Raw genomic sequence first — 19,209 nt, forward strand, 5'->3', positions numbered from 1 at the left:
TTCTCGTCTCCGCTACCAAACAGCAAATCCAGTTCAGTAGAAGGTACCTTGCATATAGTAACATCTTACCGCCAGCGAATCATCCGGCTAGACTAGACTAAACGTACCTCAGCCCGCCTCATAATACTAGGTCAGGATGCAACATAAGATACATACCTGCAAAGGCTCGCAATCGGATGCTTTGTTTAAGTAGCCTTTCGGTTTCTGTTCGTGGTTCGCCAAGTCTGGGCAGAGTGAGACTCGTAGCTCTCGTAGATCTGCACTCGCTTGAACTGGTGCTCTGAGCAGGGGCTGCCACGGTCACATACCTGAACCTTGGGCGAGGAATCTCTGCCCCATATTTACCGGCACCCTTGGTTTCGGAGCATATGTGCCACATATCGGAACCGCTATTCACTTGGGATTTAAGCCAGAACGAGCCGACAGCAGTGGAGTGCACCATCTAGCTGGCAGCGAAGCTATACCTGACTGACAAGCGTTGCGTTTGGAGTGTCTTTTAACCTAGTAGCAGTTTGACCCAAATACAATGAGGGTCCATCCATCAGGGCAAGTTCCCAACGCTGACGAAGTGAAGACGGTCCAGCTGTATATTTTCCCTACCTTATATATGAGCAAGACCCGGTCAGGCCAACTGGGAGGAATGAAGGCCCCGCTACAAGCACTGTAGAGGGTGTGAGTGACTACCAACTTGCCTCCCAGGGCTTCGTACTAATCGGTGAACGTTCATTGGACTCCGGAGCAGCAAAGAAGGAAGGCTAGGTGTAACTAACTTTAGCAACCAACAGGTAACATCTGAAATGTTATGAAGCATGACTGAAATTTCTGATCGGGTTGTAGCTCGGGAGACTAAATTCTGCAAATCCAAGTACGCTCTATTCTTCAAGATTCATCGCAAACACAATACCCATGATAGCGTGGGTGCTGAGAGTGGCTAAGGCATTTATGCACATCTAGATGTTGCCAAACGTAGGTCAGGAAGTAAGCTAGCGGAGGCGCCACCGCTTCGTATAAGAACCGAGGAACTAAACCTAACTGGGGCGCCGATCCGAGATCCAAGGTAGCAGGTACCGCAGGGAATAGGAGTCGTTTTTGGGACGCAGTAGCTGTCTTGGGCAGAGTTGACTTATTAGCATGGCGGGGCATTTCATTTCTACAACATCGAAGTATTCTTTCCAGTAGGTAGATGCGGGTGGCATCACTCGTACCTACCCTGCACTACGTAGACAAAATCAGAAATTCATTTTGAATACCGGGTTCTTATGCACTTCAACACGTATATCAACCTAGCTAATGATACACGCTGAGATGGAAAGTACCTAAGCGAATCTGTCTGTCCCGGCCCCTAGTTGCGCACGGATTCTTCCAATGCATCCCTACAGCAGGGGCCAAGAGAAGTTAGGACCGGAAACAGCCCGTGGAAATATTCGGTCTGATGTAGCAGAAAGAGAGAGTATTCATGAGGATCGGCGCCCGTATAGTAGCTCCATTCACCCTGAGTATGTTGATGTTCGCTGGCTTTCTTTCTGCAGCGCCAGTACGACGGCGATTTGGGAGTTCTGCAGCAGGACCAAAGGTCCAACAATCACGGGCTCAGGGGCAGGTCCATATTGACAGATGTCACAGCTACGGAGAATTTTACTCGTTCGGATCCCGGTCATCGCATCATGCTCCAGTGTCGTAAGGCTTGCGGAAGTCCATTGCTTTTCAGGACTTCCCCAGTCACATATCATCAATTATTAATCTTGGATTACATGCAGGTGGGGCCATGTGGACCATGCGGGCCATATCGAGCTATGTAGGAGTTAGTACGCTAATATGCGATATCTGCGGAGCTAAGAACCCTCTATTGGAAGTACTACTTCATAGCGGAAAGGGAATCCCCAATAGAGGGGATAGCCTGGGGGTGTATCCCAAGACTATGGATCGAATCCATCGTTATTGCGTGGCCCTGAACCTAATAAGAAGCCATTAATCAGGCATCCGCACAAAGTAAGCTAGATCCTGAATGGGACCAGGGGCCAGGCAGGGCTTAGGCCCACCGGAAGAACCAGACTCGGCTAGAGTCTTAGTGACTTCGGAGACTCTGGGCTCCGAAAGTCTGGATGGAAATAATCAAAAGTTGCTCCACTGATACCCAATCGTTAAAATCTTACATCCGTCATGCTAACTATGGCAAAACCCTTCGCGAGAATCAGGGTCTACGTGTTCCTTCAAGAGTGGGGCCAGATGCGCAACTTTCCATCGTTCCCGGTAAAGCAAAAAGATTGAAGCATCAACGGCATAACTGTCTTTTAGGCCTCTCCACAGTCTGCCTATCCCCCATCGACTAGAGCGAGGAAGGCGCCTGGTAAGTATGGGTCATCATCACCCTTACTAGTCATCACCCTTACTAGGCTACATTTTGATGGATTTGATGGATTGCCTTATGAGGAAAAGAATGATTACTTTGGCAATCACTGAGTCCTGCCAGCTTGCAGCCTGGGTGACTGCGCCTTTTCCCGCCTGCGCTCAGCGCCCGGCATTGTTGCTAAAAGGTTTGCAATAGCGTTAGTTTGACAAAGTTGGACTAGCTTCGCTCTTTCTGGCCTACTGAGTGGATGAAGGTTGTGAGGACTCAGGACCAGTCTCCCTGGGGTTAGACGAATGAGAACCGTCACCGTGACAAATGCGGGGAGGCCTGTTTTCAATGAGCTGGGGGTGATCACTGTATGCCATGATGGACTTCTTAGCATAACAGGATTGATGACACACTGGACCCTTGTTCAACTGCATAGTGAAGCCCGGCATGCAGTAATCGCTGATGACGGTTCTGCTTATCGTCCATTTCATGCTTTAGAGTCGGATATGGACTACTTGGAGTGAGGTACAGAATTGGATGACCGACACAGTACTTCGTAATGTACCTGCCAAGGCATCAGTGACTACATCAAGAGGACATCAAGAGGTACGTAGTCCTTGGCCAGTGCTCAGCTGGTAGACTGGGCCGAAGAACAGTATCAGTCGGCTGCTCTGTGCAGAGGGGTTCTTCGGTCACGCAGCCCATGGACGGCTGCTCGGGGTGTATGCCGAGCGCCCTCTGTACGTCAGCTGGACAACATGAATTAATGGTCAACTCAAGAACTCAAGAAGGCTTATCCGCGCGTGAGTTGTTCCTTGTCATCTTTGAGCTGTTCCATTTCTCTCTGACGTTGAAGGCTCTGTATCTCCTCCTCTTTACCCTTATCCTCGTAAATACAGTTGTTTTTACGTGTTCCACACGATGGTCGACGGCCATCACACTAATTGGGTAAGTAAGGTTGACCTGTAAATAGGGAGAAGGCCGTTCGCCTACCTTAGTTTTTTGTGCGACAGCTATTACGGGCAAGTTAGTGAGTTTCCTCTTTGGTTTCTGTATATCCTGGACTTCTAGCGCAATGGCCCCTTCATAATTGTCTGAGGGTGACTTGCCACCCAAGTAAAAGGAGAAGTTACTCCTGTGGTGTCTGTGCACTGTAGCATCTCTGTTCGGTGTGTTGTCCATTTGCTGCATCGGAAGAGGAAGTGTTCCACCGTTTCTCTCGCTCGCCCCGCATTCGCACTGGTCTGTCGGTGCCGCTTCGATTCGATAGAGATATGCGTTCAACCGAGCCATCCCTGTCCGTAGCTGTTAGATAGCGCCGGCGAGAACCCTGCGTTCGAGTCTGTTTTGGGGGTCGATCTATGAGCGCCAATTGACAAGCTAGCCGACTCATTAAGTTCCTTGCGAAATAGTTGGTTTATCGCAGCTCGGAAGAATTGGATTATTAAATTTACTTGATGTCCAACTCCCTCGCAATTCACTGTAGTGGCCGTAGCGGAGCATGATAGTGATCAACCCTGCTCCTGGTAGCGCTAGCGAGCAACGCCAGGCCAGAAGCCAGGCGTCGAATGCCACTGGAAAATGGAATTCCCAGAGAGGTACTCCATACTGAAGCCCCCAATGGTCGCTCTCGGACTGCGACTTGACCCTTTTGACATTTTGTCCTCCCCAGCTGTCCCGGTCGGCCGAGTCAATCCAACTAAACGGGACTGACCAATGAAACGTTAGGAGGGATGGGCTGGGCTGGCAGAACCGATGCGGACCTTGACCAGAACCCTGACGTCCATGAGCATGAGCAACCCGGCTCCGGCCCCGCTCTGCCGTGCTTGACTGTCGCCTCCAAAACCGGTTTCTCCACCGAATAATGGCTGGCTGGACTCATGCACCACGCTCCTTGCGGTCCAAGATGGAAGATCGCATGCATATCCCAGGCAACGGATACCAACTATTTACCAAATATAAAGTGGCTACCGGAGGCAGTCCGAGCCCGCGTACGCGCTGCCGATTGGTGCCTGTTGGCTCTTGTTCAAAAGACCTACTGTTTTTCGTCATTGTCTCCACCACCTGCTGTTATTGCATCTTACTTTTGCCCGAAGGCAAGGTTAACCAGGCGTGCAGGCTGATTTACCATGTTGGTCTCGCTCTCCACAACCTTAGCATTGCGTCGGACCAAAAGCTCAAGATCCAGCCATCCATTGTTGACGTTCCCCATGGCGAGCGACGAAACAAAGACCAAAGGCGGTACCCGCGGGACTGCTAATGCTCAGCCAGGTCTACCAGGCACTGCAGCTGCCACGGGCCGAAACAAGAGGAGTCGCCGGGCCAGCGACGTGACCCGAACCGCTTGCGACGAGTGCAAGAGGAAGCGTACCAAGGTACCCTTCTCCCCCCTTTTTCTTGTCTGGTGTCACAATGTTTTGTGACGATCCGAGACTTGTGACTGACCGCCACTACAGTGCGATGGCAACAACCCATGCCGGAGATGCACAGAGCATGGGGTAGCCCATTGCCATTATGAGAAGCCGTTGAAGCAATCCAAAGACAGCCTCCGCGAGGAAGTCGACCAATTGAAACGCCGCCTTCACCACAACGAGTCTGTGTTGGCGGGACTTACCAACCCCGAGATGTACAACCAAGTGCTCGCTCGGTTACGTGATGGTCAGAGCGTCGATGCTATCTCCCAATGGCTGCAAGATACCGTGCCCTCGGAGGCCGAAGACGACAGGACCCCGCCGGCTTCGGCAGCTTCAGTAGCTTCAGTAGCTTCAGCAGCTTCGGTAGCAGACGACGGCTCCTCTCTGTCCCTGACCCAATCACATTCGACCCAACATTCTACGCAATATCCGGATGTCACCACTCCACTTCCCGACTGGGCGGGCAAGGCACCAGACAGCGAAATGCCTGATCGGAACCCCATCCCGTCGTCTGCCGGGGCCGACTCCTCCCCCGAAATCACCATGTGGACCACGAGTATGGCATCTTATAACAGAGTCCTGCCCACGATACTCTTTCCACCCGTCCTGCAGGGCGCCACCGATTACAATTTCATGGATTACATGTCGCCCGCCGTGGCGCTGTCCGACCAGAACCTCTACAGCAGCACGTGGACCAACGTGACGCAGGACATGGATCTGATTCAACACTTGCTCGCTCTCTACTTTTGCTGGGAATACCCGACATTTGCCACGATCCACAAGGAGTACTTCATGGCGGACTTTTTGAGCGGGAGACAAATGTACTGCTCGGCGACGCTGGTCAACGCCCTGCTGGCCCTGGGCTGCCTGTTCTCCTCGGGCGCCATCCCTTCGGATGAGTCGCAGGCCCTCAGCGACCACTTCTTCCAAGAGTCCCTGAGGCTCGCGGCCCAAGACAGCAACCAATACACCCTGACCAACATCCAATCCATGGGCATCCTGGCCATTCGCGAGGTGAGGTGCGGGCGGAACACGGGAAGCCGGTACTATGCCGGACAGAGCATGCGGTTGGCCCTCGAGATGAGCATGCGCCAGGACGGCCATTTCGGTGACGCGGGCAACGTCGCCGTCTCCAATACGACGTTCTGGGGGGCCTTCGCCCTGGACAACGTCTGGTCCATGGTGGTGGGCACTTTGCCGCTGACCTCACGTGCGCCGTCGCTGCCTCCGAGACCGCCCACGAACGCCGACATCGAGGCGGCACCGTGGACCCCATATCCACCCCAAGGTAGGTCTCCCCAAGGTAGAGAGAGAGTCTCGGAGCGGCTGACCCCCTGATTCTAACACTCCGAACCGGATCACACGGCCCTGGAGGCCTCGACTTCTACGCAACCCGCGCATATGCAGGTGTCCAACACGCAGTCCGTTTTCAAGTGCTTCTGCGAGATCAGCCAGCTGGGCCACAGCACGGCGTACCTTATGCAGACGCCTCACGTCCTCGTCACGGCCCACGCTCTTCTGGAAGCCTACAACCACTACCTGGACTGGTACAACGGGATTCCCGAGGCCCTCCGTCTGGGCGCCAACTACACGCCCTCGGTCTTCGTTGTCCACATCTACTACCACTGTGCCATCATGCTCCTCTTCCGCCCGTACATCCGCTTGCGCATAAAAGGCTCGACTGTCGTACCACGCGACGTCTGCACCGACGCCGCCGACGCCGTTCGGGCCCTCCTGCGGTCCTATACCCAGCTCTATACCCTCCGGCATACGCCGTCCTTTCTGCCCTACCTCACCCTCATCTCGTCCACCATGCATCTGGCCGCAGCCACGGCCGAAGCCAGTGGAAACCCGCTTGCGGGGGCCTCGTCGGACGAGCTGCTAGACGACGTCCGGCGTGTCATTGCCACCGTGCCGCTCGACTTTGGAGACTTGGCCAGCGCCCTTGCGCACATGAACGCCCAAGGCGGCGTGCTGCGGCCCGAGCTCAGCCCGGGCGTCACCGAGTCCCTGGAGCAGGGCATCAGCGACCTGACGGAGATGATGCCGTTCAACCAAGCCGCCAAGCAGGCGCTGCACGCATTGCAGCACCTGCACGCGCTGTGGAACAACGACCCTGCCGCGACAGCAGAGGCAGAGGCAGAGACAGAGGCAGGCGCGCAAAGAAAAGCCAAACCCACACCCGCATTCGGGTCGGAATTCCACCTGCAGGCGCAGCTCGCGCTCGCTTCGGGGGTCTCGTTGGAAGACGCCGGCTTTACCATGTTCTAGACTGATCGGAATGATGTCAAAGCCCTCAAACTCAGAGAGAGGCAGGCATTAAAACTGTCTAGGAGTGTAAGTGCAAACGCAAACGCCCCTTGGAACGGCGAGTTGGACAGAACTCCTGCTGATCATCGACGAGTCACTGTCTGCGCATCTGCCGAGGTGGTGTGTCCCAAGCTGTTAGCCTGGTCGCGAGCTGCCTTGCTGACAGTGCACATCCATGACATGAAATACGCTGCGCCTGCTGTCCTGCCAGCCAGCGCACAACTCTTGCTGTTGATCCAGCTCTGTTCTCACTGTAAACACGACAGTCACTTTTGGGCAGCTGCATGGCGCATCTTTCCAGGAACAACGCCGGACAGCGGTTCCTGGCCTTTGCCACGTTCATGGCGTACGAGAACGACGAACAGAAAGCCATTCACCGAGTACGTCCTACTGGTTCACTGTCATATCTTCTGGGTCTGGCGATGCAGTTGGTTGCGCACGATGTCAGTGACGACGTCGAGGCAGAGGCCATGAGGACGGAATAGCCCAAGGGCTTTGGCACCTCACAGCTGACGTGGCCGTCGGAGGGACGAACCGAACTGTCTGTCCGAATCCCCCAGTGTATCGCCGCTGGGGACTACTTGCTTCGAGTGGAGCACCTCGGTTTACATGGCGCCTATAACATTGGTGGTGCACAAGTAAGGACTTCGTCTCTATCTTGTGGTGGCCTCTGCGTACACTGCACAGTTCTTCCAGGCATACACTCAACTTTCCGTGTCTGGGACGGGCATGAGGGAGTTCACTGGAGTCCATCTTCCTGGTGCCTATTCAGTAAGCAGAAGAGAACCTGTAGTATATCATGGTATCTAAAGACTGGCCTAACCTCGTATGGAGAGGACAAACGGCCGAGGTGCGCATGGCAATGCTTTCGTGTTGCAAACTGCATGCAAAACCGCAGTAGATACAGATCTCGGCAAGCTGGCACTGAGACATCCTACAGAGTACGGGAAAGAAGCCCTGCGACCTTGGCGATAGAATTGCTGTTGGAATCTAGAAATGAAGGTCTACTACCTGTATTGAAGGTTGGCTGTTGTGACTGTACCATTGTATGGAAGCTATTGTTGTTCAGCTCGGGTGCCAAAAGAGCATCAATATTGCACGGTGGAAGAAGCGGGTTAAGGGGGTGGCTCTCGTCAGCCACAGGAAAACGCGGCTGTGCTACGTGGGGCGGGCTACTAGTTCGATTGCAAGCAGGCTCCGACATAACGACGTGATTGAAACGCAAGAAAAAGATGATTCTTCGTATCGCGCTGGCAACGCGCCGCATAACGTACGCCGACGACCGATGACCGACAACATGAGTCAGAATTCGACACAGCATGGCGGCGAGCACAACGATGCGGGGACAAGCTGGCGACTTGGGCACGGCAGCATGATGACAGTTGCTACCAAGAATACCAGTTGAGGTGACCATCACTTCTGTGTTGCAAGAAAGACGACAGCACAGCGACCACACTACGCCAGAGGCAAATTGTGGTAGGATCAACAAGGTACATCTTAGAATGGACACCAGCGCTAATAGCAAGCAAGAAGAAAAAAATGGTACCGCGTGCAGATTGGGGTTAATTCAGGGTCTGTAGCTAATCACTGCCATATTCTGATGTAAATTCCTGGTCCAGGCGATTTATGACTTTGATCATAACCTCAAGCTGAGCCAATGCCTGGTCATGGTTATATTTTGACCATCCACCGTCTATCATCGAAGCCCCTAGAAGGTTATATTAGCGCGTCATTAAAGTGCGTGATGTTCGCAGATCGGTTGAATAGCAAGGTTCACAGTAACCCGCTTGAAATAGCGGCGGAGGACGGTACGTACAAAGATAATCTGGTTGTGGGATGATCCTGAAGACGTAGGTCTCTTGTGAGCAGGTGACTAAATCCAACACAAGCGGTTCAAGGAAGGCCTACCCGATTGCTGGGATCTGACTGTAACCAAGTGTGCTCGACCCCCCCAACACCATACCACATCGATCTTTTCCCATTGACGACTAAAAGATCCAGGAGGGCCATGCGCAAGTACTCAGGAGTGCCTTCAAAGGCAGAGAGGTAGGTTTCGCGAATTTCGGTGCTTTTAGAGGAAGCATTCCTGGGAAAGCAGGCCCGGTCAGTTGCCGTTCAGACTTGGTTGGAGCTTGTGATTTAGCGTACGCATTAGTCCACATCGGCTCCATAAGACCAGTGGCTGAGTAAATGGGGCCAGAGGAAGTCTGATGGTCCTTCCACTCAATAGCGCCCAAGTGTTCGATACTGATAGAGGCGTAGGCGTTTTCCATCAGATCCGGTCTTTGACCCATCCAGGCGGACTCGTTGAGCTTCCCACCACCTATGTATTCAAATCCCGGTTAGCCATCTTCAACATTTATTCCCGAAGGTTTAAATTTCTCAGAGTGACCACTTACTCAGGTGACCTGTTGTAATGACCAGGCTTGTTCTTGTTAGCGCTAGACCACATTATCGTTACTTTTCCATGATGCCTTACTCAAGGGTGATGCTTGGCTTGTTGCGTGCGAAGTACTCCGCTAGGGTGAGTAGCATCAAAGGGCCTGTGGAACATATTAAGCATAATTCTGCCTATGTGCGGGCCAGGTGGACTCACCGTTCTCTTCAATAATCGATGGCCCATCGCCTGCTTGCCGCAATGATGCGCATGTATCAGTGAACGGCTCACTGCCTGGTATGGCTAAGCGGCAAAATGTTCTTTTCGAGCTTACTGTGGGTGTAGAGGAGAATGCTTTTATTTAGCCCAGACGATCCTTCTAGGCGGCCAAGCATCGTAAACGTTGGTGCATCTTCACTGGGAGCGTCTAGAACCACCGTCATGTTGGCAATCTGGTTGCCCTCGATGAGCCCGCGGATGACCTCGCCAGTAGAATTACCGACATAAAGCGTAGGGCATGTGTTGGTTGCGTTGCCCGGCGGTGCTCTGGAAGGCAGCCATTGCAGCGCAGCATTCTCATCCGAGGTGTCAACCCACGAGAGAATGGCTGCTGAGATATTGAGCTGATTCATCACTATACCGACCCAAATTAGTAGCTACACCCTGATCGATCGAGATTCACTTGGCGTACGTGTAAAATTCAGAGTCTTGGCGGAAATCCAGTGGGGGCTTGTCAAATTGCCGAGCTGTAGTAAGGTATCAATACAGGTTCTCCTCCGGCGTTTGTTCGAGGAAAGACATCCTCACCTCAGGAATAGCAGATGTAGAGATGTTGCGGGAGGTGCTATCGAGACGGCTTAGGATCAATCGGCGTGAACGGTATAGGCGACTTACCCAAATACATCATATCCAGGCAGACTGTAGTTTCGGGTGACAGTCGGATTGTCAAGGAAGGCAATCGTGCCAGCAGATAGACCAGTCAAGTTTAGCGTGCCGAATGCGGCCTCCTGGGTGTTGGGATCAACGCCGTAAGTCCCAGCATCGTGCACTTTGCCTGTGACGCCGCGGGCACCCGTGTTGCCAGAGTACGGATAATAGCCTGTGGTATTGAAGCCAAGTTGGGAGCCATTGTTCAGAGTTGCCTCCAGGGCCCACCAGCGTAGGTCCCAGCTAGTCGAATGTTAGGCCTGCAGCCGTATAGCTTAGGAGTCCCTCGTACCGGTGCATTGTATAGTTCAAGGTGGTTATTTCCAAGCCAGCCACGGTCATCGCATCAGCAATCGAATCAAGCATTGCGTTCTGCTGCGTGCTGGCGGCTTGTTCACATTTATACGTAAGTGATAATACTCTCCTCACCCTAGAATAGGGAACAGCTTACGAAAGCGAGGACCTCGGAGAGCAGTTTGAAAGACACGACTATATAGTCTCTGTTCGTCAAGTTGCGAAAGTGATTTCTGCGTCACAACAAGGCTTGCACATCGCGCAAGCGTGATTAGAATGCGATAGAACTTCATTTTGCGTGTGAAGTGCTGCTCCCTGAAGACAAAAACATTACGATGCCCACGATGGAGCCCAGTCAAGTATATGTGCACGCTCTACGAGTTGCATCTAAAGTAGCTTCTGCAAATGCGGATGGGCGGCTGGAGAGTGGGGCTGCGTCAGTACGTCACGCATTACGTACGGGGCGAAAGGAAATGAATATCCTCCTTCGGAACGCTGATTGAAGGGTATAGCAGTACTACGCTCAAAGAAGCAAAGATCTGCCTGCTGTAGTGTTATGGATGCCAAGCTCTTCTTTCTGCACCCATCGCTGGGGTAGCTGAAGCTCAAGACATGGAGAGCTAACATGGAGAGCTCGAATCAATGAGGATCCGGCAATTAGCACCAAATTATTATAAATTGTTTTATTATTATCTCCGATGCGTTCTCTTCTCCGCTGTTGGTATTTCATTAGGGATAACCGGGTGTACAGGCCAGCTACTCCATTTTCCGCAAGAAAGTGTGTTAACGGGAAAATGTATTGAATCTACACAGGATGACATACAATGAATGAAACCTCAATCCATATTCCAGTAGTCGACTCGGCGAATGGGTCTGAACCCAGACTATGCGATCCCAGACCGCTCACCACCCTCAAGTGATTAGGTAGGAACGATTCCCGAGCAAGTGTCGATGTTTGCGTAGGGGGTACTGACACATTGTTGGTATTGAGTCGTACATGGAGTCGTTTGACGATCAGCCAGGAGGCTTGACATTGCTGTGGCAACAGAAATGCAAGTAGTATTACGTAGGCATCAGACGCAATAGTACGAGACCCCACCCGGAAGAATACGAGGTTGCAATCGCTGTGAAGAACAGGTTTTACGAAATGCCGATCCTTACCGATTCGTGCTAAAATTGCAAAGCCTGGGTTGCACGAGCATGCACCCCCTAACGGCCAATTTACTACGGTGGCCAGGTTGCTCTTAATGCAGTGCTATCTACCGTTGGCCAAGTCGTGGCTGCTGATGCGCAACAGAGCTTTGTGGACGAGATGAAGGATGTCTTTGCATTGGTACAGCTAGAATAAGCAAGATATTTCACTGCTCGTCATAAGGATGACAGTATTCAAATAACGCGGTCGTATTGGTACGCTCATCCCTTGCAACCTTTTGATTATAGTAGTTGGCTCAGGTTGAATGTAGCGGAGCCAACTTGACCACAGATTGTTGGCCACGGCCCGTTGCATCGAGTCGTAAAACTGCCTACAAGCAGGGCACTGCAACATGGTAGTGTTAGTAGTACGCCCATGTACTTGATCAATGATACTAAACTTACTCTCCGAGGTCGTGCTGGATCTCAAAGGTATACCGCACCTCATTTGCGGCTTCGAGGATGTAGAAAGAATAAACATTATCGCTACAAGGGTAGCGATCGGAGGGAATCGTATAGTTCGAGGCTGTACACACGACGCCAGCGAACGAAAACCAGACCTGGGAATCATTTCCTAACCCGGATCGAGCAAAGTTGCTAACAGTGATTGTTTCGCTCGGCACAATGGTTGTTGTAGTAAAGGCGACTGCAATCGGCATCGCGATAGCTACACTGAAAGCGGCGTTCTTCATGGCTTCAAGTTGGGTTAGAAGAGCGAGCAGTTCCCGGTACAGACAGATCGTGAAGATGCATCTGCTGTTTTGATTTTTCCATTTGGATCGGTGGAGTCGGACTGATATATACAATGCCTGCTTCATTGTCCAGTATCGGACCATACTTGAAATCCAGCGCAGCATACGATGGTAGCAACGTCGCCTTAGATGAACAATGTAACATGCACTCTTCCGGATAAATACCGTAGGGACTTTTAGTGCTACCCTCTCAAGATATTCAAATCATTGCTGTGCATCGGGCCGCAATGATTGGGATGACAGGAGCTGCAGCAATAATACATATTGATGGTGTATGATTCCGTGGAAGCTGGCCGTAGCGGCCGCTGCCAAGTTTCTCCAATTTAGGCGACTATCTCTGGAGACTCTCGGGGGTGGAGGTCCGCCAAGTGACTCGGCTGGAAGCTCAGATCTAGGAGCTGTACATTTCAATAATTCACCACCCGAGGAGTCCTGGAATGGATGCACCGTGGCACGCAACCCCATTGCCCATGATTCTTTCTCAGTGATGAACCAGTCAAAATGAACTCATGCCTCCTGGAACCATTACTACCCAGTGAGTGCCAATACGATGCGATGGCTGGTGTCGCCAGTGGCTTTGAAGGCGCAGACGCAGCAATTAGAAATGGTATGGTAGCAACGGCAGCAGTCCAATATTCCGGTGCGTCCAATGCGGAACCCGGTCCTGCATCAAGCATAACGTCTTGTGGCACGAGGGTATGACATGTGAAGCGAGGCAGCCAGTAGATAAGGATCAATGGAGGGCTACTCGTGCTTCGCAGTGCTGGAGTTGGCTATGTTTCCTGGCTCGGCCGCTCAGCGTGTCGTACTACGGCGAATCAGCACCTTCCTTCCTACATCTTGTCAGCCCGTCCACCCGAGTTCCAAAGGCACTCAACCATACCAGGAGATTGACTCTATTAGAACCAACCCATGAGTACGATGGATCTCGAAAGGCCCGATCGATGCGGTTTCTTAGCAGCGGATCCAGCCGCGCTCATTAAGCAGCCCCGACGCTAATCGGGTTGACACCAGCTGCTGGCACAATAGCGCTCACTCCTTGGCCGAGCTTATAACTCGCCAAGGCACAATCGGGCTAGCCGGACGGGCGTATGGTTCTGGTCCCGCCCCTTTTACGAGAACTTTCGGCCAGATTTTCACGATTTCCAAGACCTCAGCCTTATCGCTGCGTTGTGGATCGCTCCATGACCAGTTAGTCACTCAAGTGTACGGGTGGAGCTGGAAGAAATGCGGGGGTCTTCATTCTGAGTGCCTTTTGTCAGTCGAAGTTGGGTGGTGTTGATGGTGAACAGGCAAATTTTGGGGGAAATGGACGACTTATTGTTGATCAGAAGTAAAACTAGACCGAAGCCTGCACTTGCTGGGCACGTTCTTATAACACCGCTTTACGACGTTCTATGTTCGCGGGCCAAAATCTGGGAGCCATGACCATGCACTTGGGTGCATACTACACCATAATGTGCTTATACTTTTTGTTGTTTCAATGTGGCTGTTATGTCTGACCTTACGCCCTGGCTCGCTTTTATTAATCCAGACGATCGAGTTGTGCGATTCCAGTGACATAGTATGCTTTGGATTGTGTTGGCGAGTCAATTGCCCCGAACATACGTGAATTGTGGGTGCACCGTGCCTGCAATAAGGCGGCCGCTACCAAAGGTCGCCCGAGCGCAGCAGTTTCCCCAGCTTAACCCCGCGAACCCAAACCAACGCGTTTACGGCGTGATTCCTACACGGCCATTCTTATTTCGCACCTTACGAATCATTATGCAGATGGTTGGATCATTGTCCTTCAGTCGCGCCGTGATCCTACGACACGTCCAAAAGCCATGAATTGTGTGCAGGATCGTCTGGCTGTGGACCCGATGGACGGGCTGTGATAACTGGGAGTAGGCAAAACCGGATAAGTGGCTGTTGAACCATGAATCAGTTAACAAGTCGCAGGAAGACGACGCTGCTACAGTGGCTGAAGAGTATGATGATAATTTAGAGTTAGGCCAGTTTCACTGATTAGAATTAAGGGTTTAGTCGTGGAGCGGCGAAACAGCGGAGGACACCAGCCTGGACGTAGCGGAGGTTCAGTAAGCCAACATTTCGCCTCTGCCGGTGTGGAAAGGAGCCAGCCCGCCAATCAACCCGCTTGTAATACCTTAACGCCCGATCAACCGCCACTTAAGAAGAGAAAAGAGAACATAAACTTGGCTCGACTGGTTCACAAGATCCTGCGCAGGACCCAAATTAAGGAGATGGTCACAAAACCTGGGACCGGCCCTTGGCGTACGAGCTTCCCCATTGCCCAATCGGCACTAGTTGCGACTCATTTCTAGACACGTGCATCACAGCCGCCTATTAACATAATTCCCAACATTTCTTCGACTTATCTCCCGAACAACAAGATAAGGCGATTAAACTGGAGGATAGTGGACAATCCCAATCATAGAGGTCGTTTTCTTCTGTAGGCTTCCTTCTAGCAGCGTGTCAGGCGCCTCTCAGATGTGCACCTTGCAGCTGACCACCCCTCCCAGACCTCAGAATCCGGAAGCAGTGAGGCCTTGGAGCCCATCACCTCACCACCAGCGTCGAGGGAGGAGACAACGTCACAATCCACCAGGAGACACTGACCGACCCGGGCACAAACCACCTCGTCCGGGGGCTCGACCGATCTTAGACGCAAGAAGAACCGCATCGCCACCAGCAATTGCCGGAGGAAGAAGGATGAAGAGCGCGTCCTCGATGGCTACCGCCGCATACTCCAAGCCCAGTACAGCATCCTTATAGACTCGACCGCCTCGCTGCGCGCGGAGATCCTCGCGCTTAAGCATGAAGTCCTTCGCCACGGCAACTGTGACTTTCAGCCTATCAACACCCACATCGCGATGGTCGCCGTCAGAGTAGGGTGAGGAGCTACTTCCACGCTTGATGGGCTTTCTTCTCTTCTTCTATGTTCTTACCCAATATCTTACCATCGTCGTTTTTTCTTGCGAATCAGTCAAATCATATGGGTCGGAATTTACGGCGGGAAGTCGACCATGCGCTTCGTGCACCAGGACACCCAGCGTTGCTTGTGCGGGCAATCTAAGCTACGACTACCATATGGCGGGAATCGGTACTTGACGAGAAAAACCCTTTTTTGCAGCTCCTAGGCTTGACGTTGGAGCCGCTTGGAGTCCATGAATATGACCATGTGTGGCGAAGCATTACCCTCTTACAGATTCAGTCCTCGATGTGTGCGCCCTTTATTATTCGCAACTGACTCTATTCACTTTTTTATTAAGGTCCAAGCAAACAACGTGCATTCATTTGCACGCTAAACTGCTGGCTCTCTAATTGGGAAACTGGCACAGAGATTACGAGCAGTGCTTGCTTTTGATTCATCATGTTATTGGTACGGCGCCAGGGTGCATGTTGAAGTCCTGGGCCAATGCCATGGCTAACTCCGCTCACTTGTGACAGTGCCATTGCCTTTCCAGGTGCATGTCCAAGTCACGCGTCCCGTTAAACGACCTGCCTCCGTCACCAACAAAAGCAGCAATGTTGCCTTTGTGTGTTTTGCTCCTCTGCGTAGTTCACAGCTGTCCGAAGCTAAACGCGACTCGGATGCGCACAAAGTACATCTAGCTGCAAGCAGGGTCCGAACTAGCACCAATTGGGTGGATCGCTGCCGAGGTAAATCCGGGAGTTGCTGAACTACTGGAAAACCCGGTGTATCCATTACAACGCGCGCGTTCGGTGCTCGTAAACAAACCAGCATCCTGGCTGTCGATATGAGCTGATCGTCATGGAAGAACACTCTCAATCAGAGTTCATAGCTGCGCATCCTATCGGAACAGGTCTTGATACTTTTCGCGCTTCTTTCAACCTCATTTGTAAAAGCAAAACATTACTTGCTCGCCAGCCGCATTGAATTACCTGGATCGCGAAGGTAAAGCTCACCCTTATTGTCAGGTGCGTCACTAAACTCTTTGCAGATATCCAAGATCTTGCTTCTAGTAGTCTTCTATCGTCGCTTCAAATTCTCCCAGTCACGCGCCTATTGCAATCCAGCTCAAACCCTGGCACCCTCAGGAGCGATCTGCTCAGGCTTGTCTCTGCCGTCACCTCCGACGACTTCGATTTCGACAGCGTCCGACCTCTTCTACAGTTAGTCCTTACCGACAGTTCAGATGATTCTCTTATTTGGAGTCAAGTCTACAAAACCCTCAACAAATCATTTACTCCGCCGCCACGACCGATAGCCTCTTCTCTCCGACAGACCCCATGGCGCCGGAATACGAGCAGCTTTGCGAACTCCTCGGAACATAGGAAACACGTCGATGGTGTATTGAAAGAAGAGCTTGGCCCTCTGTATGTAGGGCTCCGGGACCTTCAGACAGTATTCTTCGGAGGTGTTGCAGACCTGGACACTGTCTCCGAGACAACCTTTACAAAGTGCAAGGACGGTGAAGCACCACTCTTCGACGAAAGGCGGCAGGGCTGGCCAGAGGATGCCGACCAAGAAGGCGTACTGCACTGGTTTGCAGGAATGAGCGACAAGCTGGCGGAGTTGGCAAAGGAATACCGTCCGGATGAACAAAGCCAGCGAAGACCCTTAGCCAACCGAACCAACCAATTGACGGGTCTGTGGGGAAGCGCAAGCCGGACGTTGGTTTCGTGAGCGACCCAAATGCGACGCAAGAATCGAGGTGCCACTGGTCCCAGATATTGGTGCCTGGGGGACTCAAGAGCAATCCGGCCGCAGACAAGCCATCGGACGCATGGCTTGACCTTAGAAGATATGCGAGGGAAGTTCTCGCGGCCCAGGACACTCGTCGGTTTGTCCTGGACTTCACCATTTGCGGATCGTTCATGAGGGTTTGGGTATTTGACCGGCTCGGCGGGATCGCATCAGAGCGGTTTGATATTAACGAGGACGGCCAACAGTTTGTGTCCACGATACTTTGTTTCTTATGGATGGACGAGCAGCAACTTGGATTCGATTCCTCAATGAAGACATCAGGCGGCCAACGTTTTATCGAGATCGAACGAGACGGCTTAACCGAACGCATCATCATCCACGGAGCAATGCAGCGAGCTCGATGTATAGCTGGCCGGGCGACAACCTGCTGGAAAGCGCACTGCGAAGGTAAACCGCAGGCGCCCCTTGTGATCAAAGACTCATGGCAATACACGGAGCGGCTGGAAGCAGCGAACTGGTTTGCGAAGCAACTGCGAAGGGTGTTGTCAATGTGGCCCGGTACTACCACGACGAGACTGTCCAAGTGCGTGACATGGATGACGACATTCGTCGCAATGTCCGCAAGGGTTTGGACATTACGAAAGCGGAAAACTACCGACAGCGACGCTCAGCAGTAGTTCACACAAGTGGAACAGTTATTTCCAGAGAAGGCCGGAGCATCACAGCAGGTGTCAAGCGGTCGTCCAGCCAGACCGGGTCTTCGCTCCCTCCGAGCAAACGGTCGTGCTCTACCTCTCCGACCAAGATTGCTAGGGGTGTTTTACCGAATCGCATACATCGGCGACTTATTGTTCGAGACTATGGGAAGCCTATCTATGAAGCGAGCTCTCCAGCCGCCCTGATGGGCGCCTTAGCAGGATGTATTACTGGGCACGAATTCTTATACGAGGTAGGCTTCCTCCACCGAGATTTTTCGATCAATAACCTAATGATCAACGAGGCTGACTGCAACCCCTCCTGGCCTGCCTTCTTGATTGATCTTGATTTAGCCGTCAAAGAGCAATGCGTTGTCGCCTCGGGGGCAAAGGGCAAGACAGGAACACGGGCGTTCATGGCAATTGGGGCGCTCCTGGGTGAACAACACTCTTTCATGCACGACCTCGATTCATTTTTCTGGGTTCTTTTCTGGGTATGCATTCACTATGACGGACCTGGTAAAGGGAGAGTTGTTCCCAGGTTTGACAAGTGGAGTTACGTAGACACGGAGCTCGCAGGCATGAAACTGGGCGTAATTGCAGAAGAAGACGTTTTTCAAACGACTGTAGCAGACGCCTTCACCATGTACTATAAGCCATTGGCTCCCTGGATCAGCAGGTTAATAAAGGACTGTACGACTCGATGAAAGAATTCCTTCGGGCAGGCTCAGAGAGATCCACAGGTAACGACAGATAGCTAGGGCGGATGTACATAAGAGTGATTAATGTTAGACGACATGCACTAGCGAGCGTCTTGAGCTACAGTGCTTCAAATAATGGGGTGACCGAGAGATGCCCTTCACGATTAGTCCCTAGCTTGGTTACTTAAGTTCGGCAGTTTGATGATGCGATCCTTCTGAATATTCAGTCGAGTGATGGTGATGGCAATGGATAAAGAGTAGTGTACAATATGAAAGAGTGTTTAAATGCAAAGGGAGAAGAGGGGTAGATCAAAACTAGTGTGAAGTGAAGGAAGATGAAGATGTGTAAGGAGCATGCTTACTCGACGGCCCTACCCTCGGCACCTTGCGTCTATTGTAGCAGCGTGTAGAATGCTCCGTCAATGGGAACACCGAGGAAGTGCGTTTGCTGTACAAATGACTCCCAAAGTTCCTTGCTTCGTTCCCCAACACAACACATCTGCGATTGAAGCAGCCAGCCGATCAATCATGCTTCCCA

At 52.1% G+C, this 19,209-nt stretch overlaps 5 protein-coding genes across 5 annotated transcripts; 3 read left to right on the top strand and 2 right to left on the bottom strand.

Moving 5' to 3' along the window:
- Positions 1–4,548: 4,548 nt before the first annotated feature.
- PG998_002993 (uncharacterized protein) lies at positions 4,549–7,547 on the top strand (the record flags this gene model as incomplete). Its single annotated transcript, XM_066869811.1, has 5 exons — positions 4,549–4,713; positions 4,795–5,937; positions 6,160–7,016; positions 7,086–7,182; positions 7,329–7,547. The coding sequence occupies 5 exons, from the start codon at positions 4,549–4,551 to the stop codon at positions 7,545–7,547; spliced, it is 2,481 nt and encodes an 826-aa protein (XP_066733561.1).
- A 1,503-nt stretch (positions 7,548–9,050) lies between these two features.
- PG998_002994 (uncharacterized protein) lies at positions 9,051–10,732 on the bottom strand (the record flags this gene model as incomplete). The annotated part of the gene is made up of 9 exons (XM_066869812.1): positions 9,051–9,385; positions 9,462–9,487; positions 9,542–9,605; positions 9,659–9,733; positions 9,774–10,073; positions 10,131–10,185; positions 10,247–10,283; positions 10,334–10,609; positions 10,659–10,732. The coding sequence occupies 9 exons, from the start codon at positions 10,730–10,732 to the stop codon at positions 9,051–9,053; spliced, it is 1,242 nt and encodes a 413-aa protein (XP_066733562.1).
- Positions 10,733–12,094: 1,362 nt separating this feature from the next.
- PG998_002995 (uncharacterized protein) lies at positions 12,095–12,543 on the bottom strand (the record flags this gene model as incomplete). Its single annotated transcript, XM_066869813.1, has 2 exons — positions 12,095–12,197; positions 12,257–12,543. The coding sequence occupies 2 exons, from the start codon at positions 12,541–12,543 to the stop codon at positions 12,095–12,097; spliced, it is 390 nt and encodes a 129-aa protein (XP_066733563.1).
- A 2,550-nt stretch (positions 12,544–15,093) lies between these two features.
- Positions 15,094–15,500, top strand: PG998_002996 (uncharacterized protein; the record flags this gene model as incomplete). Its single annotated transcript, XM_066869814.1, has 2 exons — positions 15,094–15,144; positions 15,276–15,500. 2 exons carry the CDS (start codon positions 15,094–15,096, stop codon positions 15,498–15,500), a joined length of 276 nt encoding a protein of 91 aa, XP_066733564.1.
- Positions 15,501–16,378: 878 nt separating this feature from the next.
- PG998_002997 (uncharacterized protein) lies at positions 16,379–18,677 on the top strand (the record flags this gene model as incomplete). Its single annotated transcript, XM_066869815.1, has 4 exons — positions 16,379–16,466; positions 16,569–17,250; positions 17,373–17,722; positions 17,803–18,677. 4 exons carry the CDS (start codon positions 16,379–16,381, stop codon positions 18,675–18,677), a joined length of 1,995 nt encoding a protein of 664 aa, XP_066733565.1.
- Positions 18,678–19,209: the final 532 nt, after the last annotated feature.

Source organism: Apiospora kogelbergensis (genome assembly GCF_038363985.1).
Source record: "Apiospora kogelbergensis strain CBS 113332 chromosome Unknown utg000002l_segment0_segment0, whole genome shotgun sequence".
NCBI lineage: Eukaryota > Fungi > Ascomycota > Sordariomycetes > Amphisphaeriales > Apiosporaceae > Apiospora > Apiospora kogelbergensis.